This window comes from Lathyrus oleraceus, chromosome 3, assembly GCF_024323335.1.
Source record: "Lathyrus oleraceus cultivar Zhongwan6 chromosome 3, CAAS_Psat_ZW6_1.0, whole genome shotgun sequence".
Taxonomy (NCBI): domain Eukaryota; kingdom Viridiplantae; phylum Streptophyta; class Magnoliopsida; order Fabales; family Fabaceae; genus Lathyrus; species Lathyrus oleraceus.
This window is the reverse complement of record NC_066581.1, coordinates 416,453,843-416,463,142: the sequence shown is the minus strand read 5'-3', so window position 1 is coordinate 416,463,142 and position 9,300 is coordinate 416,453,843. Positions and strand designations below refer to the sequence as shown.

The 9,300-nt window shown below is 29.2% G+C and overlaps 1 protein-coding gene across 1 annotated transcript; it reads right to left on the bottom strand.

Annotated features, from left to right (window-relative positions):
* Nucleotides 1-1,630: 1,630 nt before the first annotated feature.
* Nucleotides 1,631-3,491, bottom strand: LOC127127994 (2-methylene-furan-3-one reductase). The gene is made up of 3 exons (XM_051057255.1): nt 3,109-3,491; nt 2,339-2,662; nt 1,631-2,213 (listed from the first exon to the last, which is right to left on the bottom strand). Exons 1-3 carry the CDS (start codon nt 3,319-3,321, stop codon nt 1,788-1,790), a joined length of 963 nt encoding a protein of 320 aa, XP_050913212.1. The 5' UTR covers nt 3,322-3,491; the 3' UTR covers nt 1,631-1,787.
* Nucleotides 3,492-9,300: the final 5,809 nt, after the last annotated feature.

The window sequence follows — 9,300 nt, the reverse complement described above, 5'->3', positions numbered from 1 at the left end:
TGTTACAACTAAAATATATTAGTAATTCATGAATGATTATGCATCTTATAATATTCGTAAGATGAAGTACAAAATATTTCTATAGTTGATGCATTATCTTATAATAAGGGAACACTAACCATTTGAGTGATACTTTGTGAGATCATGATTCTGGAGAATAAATGATTGTTGATTTGAACATATTTTAAAATCATATTTATGGATTATTATAATTTTGATTGTGAATTTGCATTTTAAAAAAATCATGTCATTCTTTAAAGAAAAATAAAAAAAGTTCTTGATCAAGTTTTGAAACCTCACATAAATAATGTATATTTTCTTAGCCATTTATATAGATTTTGTTTGAGGATAAATAAAAATATAACTTGGAGAGAGTTGATAAATATCAAAATTACATAAAATACATAAGCATTTTTATTAATTTAATTCATGAGTAATCAATGGAAAAACCTTAATTTATCATTAAAACGGGATAAAACACTTGTATGATAAAGGATATGTAAAAAGAACCGAGAAAACAAAAAAAAATAACAATTAAAGATCTTTGCAAGAAAAATATTGGCTCACTTAGCACAACCAAGCAAGAACAAAGCCCTTATCAAGACATTCTTGCTAAGTGGAGACAGTGTCTCACTAGACAAGCAATGGCACGTGAGATGACTTCAGAGTCAAGCTACTTCAATTTTAAGCAACATAACTCGCTAAGTAGCCTGTCAAACTCGCTAAGCAAGAAATGGTGGTTAAATGCTTCTTTGCTAAGTTATTTCAAAGGAAAGGAAAGGAAGGGTTTACTCGTTAATCGAGAATGAGCGGCTCTCCAAGTGAGGTATGACGACAAAATCCACTTGAAGATGAGCTGGCTTAACATAGGGGAGAAGAAATGCAAGTTTGGTAAGTGGGCTACAAGCCTCACTTAGCAAAAAGGTCACACCATAACTCTATAAATAAGTGAGGTAGAGACTTAAGGAAGTTCTTTTCACCATAATTCATATAAAAAATATAATAGGAGAGGAAAAGAAAGGAAGAATGAAGGCGAAAGCGCTTCTCAAGGAATCGAACAGATGTTCTTCAACTTCTTTTTTCTGGATCATAATTGCGTAAATAATTTTTTTCTTCTTGGAGTTAAATGTAGTCGTCCAAATACTCATGTATCAATTGTGATCACGATGTTCTATGTAACTCTCCTTATACTTTAATATTAATGAGTTCTTTATACTTAATGCTTATTTTGTAAAAGTTACCTAAAATATTTTTTAATAGTTTGATTCGATATCGAATGATACTTATCATTTTTAGATCCAAATCCAAACTTTTAATCTACTAGATGCTAAACTCTAGAGATAGAGTTAGGTTTAGCATAAAAAAAAACTATCAAAATGTAATTCAATCATATTGGTTAAGAGACTAAGAAATCGTTTATTAGACAATAAGTTGATGAAATCGAACCCCTCTGCAATGTTTATCATTTGTTAACACTAATGTTCAATTGACTTTTTTTTTATTCCAATTTTATAAACAAATTAACTTTGACAAACCATTTTTAAAATTATAGTATTAAATCGTTATTTGAAAATATTTGAATTCTCGTGGAGACGGAAAAATGTACTTATTTTTGTAATCAACAAATATATGAAGGAAACTTTTTGTCACATTATTATTCCATTAATAAAAAGGAAGGCTGGCCTATTTTCAAGTACTTGCAGCAAATTAATTCAAAGTAGAGATCATACAGAAATACAAACACACACATTCCAAATTCCAAAGGTTGTATTGGGTTGTTTTGAATTTCATGGTATGGGATGGATAACTACTTTTCCAGTAACTCTGCCAGTTTCGAGATAGGAAAATGCTTCAACAGCTTGAGAAAATGGAAATGGACTCTTGGGATCAAGCACTGCCTTCACCCTTCCACTCTCCAAGTAAGGCTTTAGTTTCTCTAAGATAGCCCCATTTGAAGTAAGTATAAAAAATATTGCTGGTGGAAAACCTGGTGGTACAATCGTCACAACTTTGCCACCTTCTTTCACAACCTTGAATGCCTTCTCAGTTTCCCCTACTGTATCATACACCACATCGAACTTCTCAGGCAGATCTTCAAAATTCTCCTTTGTATAATCAATAGGCAAATCAGCTCCTAACTTGCTTAACAATTCTAGTTTCTTGGTGCTAGATGTAGCTGCTACTTTGGAGGCGCCAAAAACATGCTTGGCAAGCTAAGCACATTCCAAAAAGGCATTATTATAAACAAATTGAAATAGGTTTAGAGCATAAATTGACATATCATGGATTGCAACGTGAGCACAGCCGTTAGTAAGCCGTATAAGTACTAAATCGTTACCTGAATGACATGAGTTCCAACTCCACCGGCACCGCCAAGAACAAGTATAGATTTACCAGCAGAGAAGCCAGCTCGTTCAAGGCCATCATAAGCAGTCTCAATTGCTAAAGGAAGACTAGCAGCTTCAGCAAAGCTCAAATTTTTCGGCTTGTGAGCCAACACTGTCTCTTCTGCAGTAGTATACTCTGCTAGTGAACCAATCACCTTTGGATATTCCAAAGCATTCTCATTGATATCACCATAAACTTCATCTCCAACCTTAAACTTTTTCACTTCAGTCCCTACTTTAACCACAACTCCAGATACATCATACCCTGGAGCAGTCTAGATCATCCCCACAAAACAACACATATATTTTTAGTCATGCATTCAATTAAATGGCTTTTTAATTGACTTTGTTAGTTAATTACAAAAATATTTACACAGTACTACCTCCGTTTTTTATTATATGTCATTTTAGAAAAATATTTTGTACCACAATATAAGTCGTTTTATAATACCAATGAATCATTAATTTTATTTTTCCTATTATACCCTTAAATATTTATTATTCTCTCTCTTTTCAATTATGTTAATTTATCTTTTCAATACCATTAATGAAGGATAAATTTGTAAAATCCTTCATAAATTATCTTTTTCATACAATAATTATTACATTTCTTAATACGTGTGAAAAGTCAAAAACGACTTATAATAAAAAACGGAGGGAGTAAAAAATATGAGATCGTTCATTATACCCTTAGTAATATAGGTAAAAGAAGAATAATTACCGGAAAAGGAGAGTCAGAGGCGTTGAAGGCTTTGAAGGCGCCATTCAATCTCTTATAATCAATGGGATTAAGAGAAGCAGCAGCAACTTTGATGAGAACTTGGTCATCTTTCACATCAGGTAAAGCCACCTTTGGGTCAAATTTTAGAACATCAAAGGCGTTGCCGTATTCGGAGTAAGTCCAAGCTTTAATGGTGGTGATTGAATCTGCCATGGCTGTGGGAAATCGAGACTGATTGAGCAGGGAGTAATTATATGATAAACCAAGCGTTTAATGGGATGGTATATAAAGTACTTTCTGGATCTGGTTAACGATACAAATTTCTCATTTTAAACATAGACATTGTTTAATATTAGAATAATATTAAAATATTTAACTCTTGTATCATGAATCTAGACATAGTCAAGCTGTACATACTTGTACAAAATGTATTCAAATAACTATTATAAAAATAATTAAACAACTATGCATCTCGACCAATAAAACATCACATACAACAAATAGCTATGCATCTGGACAAAAAATCATCTACATACATACATAATAATAATAATAATAATATAATAATAATAATAATAATAATAATAATAATAATAATAATAATAATATAATAATAATAATAATAATAATAATAATAATAATAATAATAATAATAATAATAATAATAATAATAATAATAATAATAATAATAATAATAATAATAATATAATAATAATAATATAATAATAATAATAATAATAATAATAATAATAATAATAATAATAATAATAATAATAATAATAATAATAATAATAATAATAATAATAATAATAATAATAATAATATAATAATAATAATAATAATAATAATAATAATAATAATAATAATAATAATAATAATAATAATAATATAATAATAATAATAATAATAATAATAATAATAATAATAATAATAATAATAATAATAATAATAATAATAATAAATAATAATAATAATAATAATAATATAATAATAATAATAATAATAATAATAATAATAATATAATAATAATAATAATAATAATAATAATATAATAATAATAATAATAATAATAATAATAATAATAATAATAATAATAATAATAATAATAATAATAATAATAATAATAATAATATAATAATAATAATAATAATAATAATAATAATAATAATATAATAATAATAATAATAATAATAATAATAATAATAATAATAATAATAATAATAATAATAATAATAATAATAATAATAATAATAATAATAATAATAATAATAATAATAATAATAATAATAATAATAATAATAATAATAATAATAATAATAATAATAATAATAATAATAATAATAATAATATAATAATAATAATAATAATAATAATAATAATAATAATAATAATAATAATAATAATAATAATAATAATAATAATAATAATAATAATAATAATAATAATAATAATATATAATAATAATAATAATAATAATAATAATAAAGATTAATTACTATACACTGTCAGTGTAAAAAGTTTTACACTGTCGGTTCATCATCATCACCCGTTTGTATTACTTTATAGATTTTTAAAATAAAAGTTAAACTTCTTTTAATATCTAACGTCTATAATTAACTGATGGTGTAAAACCTTTTTACACTAACAGTGTATTTCAATTAATCTCATAATAATAATAATAATAATAATAATAATAATAATAATAATAATAATAATAATAATAATAATAGTAATAATAATAATAATAATAGTAATAATAATAATAATAATAATAATAATAATAATAATAATAATAATAATAATAATAATAATAATAATAATATAATAATAATAATAATAATAATAATAATAATAATAATAATAATAATAATAATAATAATAATAATAATAATAATAATAATAATAATTGTTAGGAATTTGGATCACAAATGTAATATAACATGTGTTAAGGCTATTATTTAATTAGACAAAACTAGAGTTGTCTAGTTATATTAAATTTATAGTTAAAAGCATATTATATAGATAGCATAAGTCAATTTTTAATTTGACGAGGGTCAAACTAGCATGAAAACTAAGAAATAACCTTGAAGTTATTTATATTGGTTATGATCCCCATTTATAGAGCGGTCGAAACACACAGTTTATTAGGATTTCCTATTCATTCCCATCAGAGAAGATTCAAAAAACCCAAAGAAATTCTACGAATTGAAAGATCACATACCCGCAAACCTTCAACAATTTCGATAACAAACTCAGGTACACTTCTGCTTTCATTCTATAATTGAATTCTGATATGAGTTTAAGGGATATGAGTTGATGGATTATCAGGTCATGGGATTAGTTTAGAATAATGTTCGTGATTTATATAATTTTGAAAGTCATAGGGTAAAGAGCAGATCTAACAAGTAATTCAACAAGTGGTATCACAGCCACTCATATCAACTCAATTTGAATTTGAGACTATTTGATATTGGAGTTCCAAAATTGGGATTTCTTTTGATCTTCCTTTTGTATAACGTTTATATTTTATGTTGTTAATCATGATTTCAGTTCGTCTTTCATCGTTTTTCGTTTGGATGTTGAACAAATTCAATTTTTTTTTTTGGGGAAAACGATGGATTTGTCGTTGTTTTGCACACAAAAAATGCAGTATGTGCGCCTTGACGGACAAACCATCGTGCTCCCAAGCCCTAAAACCGATCGAGGACTTGATGATGATTGTCAGTAAAGGCAGACAGGTACTCCTTCATGTCAACAACCGTCAACATTGGCTGACGGGTACGTCCCATCAGACAACGACCGTCGTCGTCATATGGGGAACAACTTTTTCCAGTCAATAACGGGTGACAACCGTCACGGTCTTATGACGACCCGACTGTCACCTGTCTATTTTTTTATTTTAATTTTTGGTTCCATCTTGTTCAAGTTTTGGCCACGGTTTGTATTCTATATAGTAGTTTAACATTTTAAATGAGTCAATTAAAATGAAAAGTCGCCAAAGTGACCTTTTTTATGGTGAGTCTTATTGTTAAATGATTTTAATAATAATAATAATAATAATAATAATAATAATAATAATAATAATAATAATAATAATAATAATAATAATTCAGGAGCATTATGGCACAAACATCTAGGTCACATCTCTAAAACTAGAGTTGAGTAACTAGTGTCTGATGGAATTTTAGATTCCATTGATTTAACAAACTTTGATGTTTGTGTTGAGTGCTTTAAAGGCAAACATACCAAAACAAATAAATTTGTAGTATATAGAGCTACAAATGTCTTTGAATTGATACAATCATACATTTGTGGAACATTTCACACACCTTCCTAGAATGGTCAACAATACTTTATATCATTCATAGACAATTATTCCAGATATGCATACATATTTCCTATACATGAAAAGTCTCAATTGTAATCATTTAAGGGTGAAGTTAAGAATCAACTCAACAAAAGAATTGAGAAAGTCAAATATGACAGTGGAAGTTAATATTATGGCATATATGATGGTTCAGGTGAATAACGTCTGGGGCCTTTTTCAAAGTACCTAGAGGAATGTGGAATTATCCCACAGTAGACCATGCCATGGCTACCCAACATGAACAATGTGGTTGAAAGAAGAAATGAACTTTTAAGGATATTGTAATGAGTATTATTTGTCATTCCACATTACCAGAGTCACTTTGAGGAGAGACACTAAAGACTGTAGCTTACATTCTAAATAGAGAGCCAACCAAGGTAGCTACCAAAACACCTTATGAGCTTTAGACTAGGCGAAAGCCTAGTTTGAACCATTTTTGTGTAAGGGTGTGTCCAGTTGAAGCAAGACCTTATAGGCCAAATGAAAAGAATTTGGACTCCCGAATAGTGAAAAAACTACTTTATTAGTTATTCTATAAGATCTAGGAGCTACAAATTTTATGATCCCAAATTAACCTCAATTTTTGAGAGAGTAACAACCACATTCTTTGAGGATAATGATTTTGGGGGAAGAATAAGGTTACAAACTTTGTTTTAGAGGAAGAATCGGTAACAATTCCAGAACCGATTCATACACTTGATTTTGATCAAGCAAGTATAGAACCTCCACAAGACATCGTTGAATTTCCTCCTACTTAAGATGATTTGGTAGTTCATGAAGAAAAAACTCAAAATCCTCAAGAACAAGTGTTATAAGTGAAGGAGAATAGCGATCCAAAACGCAGCGAAAATTAAAATTTTCTCCTTTAGTTATCCTTATGAATGGGCATGATCAGTGATAGAATTGTTACCTCTTGTGGTGATTGAATCCTTTGATGCAGGTATAAGGAGTGATCACGAACATTGAATGTTGACAACGCCTCTACTCAGTCCACACGAACGGATTCCTTCAATCTCAGTGCTAGCTGCTACGAATGAAGGCTTTGAGAAAGAGAGAGAGAGAGAGAGAGAGAGAGAGAGAGAGAGAGAGAGAGAGAGAGAGAGAGAGAGAGAGAGAGATAGATAGATAGATAGAGAGAGAGAGAGAGAGAGAGAGAGAGAGAGAGAGACGAAATTTTCATCTGAACAAATGCTTCTGCATAAGGGTTCTATTTATAGAACCACTTGTGTGGGCTGTAAGCTAAAAAGCCCACTTAAGTGTATGTGGCCCATATCTTATGATATACCAAAATCACTTAAGCGCGTGGTACCTTACCATACTTTGTATTCTACTTAAGTGCACAGTACCTTACGATGTTCTACAATTCATTTAAGTGCATTGTACCTTACGGTGTTCCTTATTTACTCTATCTCTCATCAATTCGTCCTTTTCTGTGTGACCCTATAGGTTTTCGCGGCATTGGCAATTATATTAAATCACGTATTTAACATAATAAATAGTGAGCAGTATCTAGCAACACATCACTGCTACCTAAGACACAAAAATATCATGTGATCTGACAAATCCTTTTGTGATAATACTTGTGTGTACAATTACCCTTTTGCCATTATGTTTATATTGAACACAATGCATAGACCGTGTCATCCTTGTCCAGTTCAATATTGGGCCCTTAGACATTTATCCTGTTATGCGGGATGGGAAAATTCCATCTAGGTCACTCATGTCCCTCAACATGCTTCGTGGAGTACCCATCAACTGTCTTTATGGTCATCCTGTTACGAACAATGTTTGATCAGCAATAAGGCACTTGACTCTACATCTAGGGTCCATAGAGGTTTCAGGTCAAAGGGTATACACCACTATCACCATGAGAATAACTTATGACACTTTGCATAACATTCTATATAGTATTCGCATAGCGGGTCAATCCAGTATAAATATTACTCTTAATATTCATACCTATGTTTAAAACTTGATAACTCCTTATCCATGATCCATGAGATGTGATCATTAGTCTATATACATGATAGTCTTAATGTTTTAATGTTATCCCACTTCACAACAAAGCTCGACTACAGATACTTTAAGAATAATGTCCTTATGTTTAATGAGATCTCATGATTAAGTCACACTTGATACATTAAACGGACTAGCTATTCTAGGGACTTTATTAAACAAACATAATAAAGAAAAAGCCTTTTATTATTAATAAATAATTTGATACGAGTACCAAAAGTATTGGCCTCTAGGGCTTACACCAACAATAAGAACTAATACCTTTGCAGAGACCCACTAGAGAAAGGAGAAATGTTATTCTGGATGATTACATAGTCTTTCTCCAAGAATATGAGGAAAATAATGGTATGATGGAAGATGATCCAATCAACTTCTGCCAAGCCATGCAAGATTCCAACTAAGAAAAGTGGATTGAAGAAATGAAGGAGGAGTATAAGTCCATGCAAGACAATAAAGTGTGGGAACTTGTCCCGTTACCAGAAAGTGTGAAACCCACTAGTTGAAAATGGATTTTTAAGATCAAATGGAATTCTAACGATAATATGGAGAGGTATGAGGCTCTTCTTGTGGCTAAGGGTTATACTTGAATTTAAAGAGAATTTCTCTCTGGTTTCATTGAAAGACTCTTTTAGGACAATCATGGATCTTGTTGTGCATTACGATTTGGAACTCCATCAAATGGATGTCAAGACGACATTCCTTAATGCTAACGTTGATGAAACAATCTATATAGTGCAACCAGGAATTTTTTTGTCGGGAGACTCAAAGAATATGGTTTGCAAATTGACAAAAATCCATTGATGGACTAA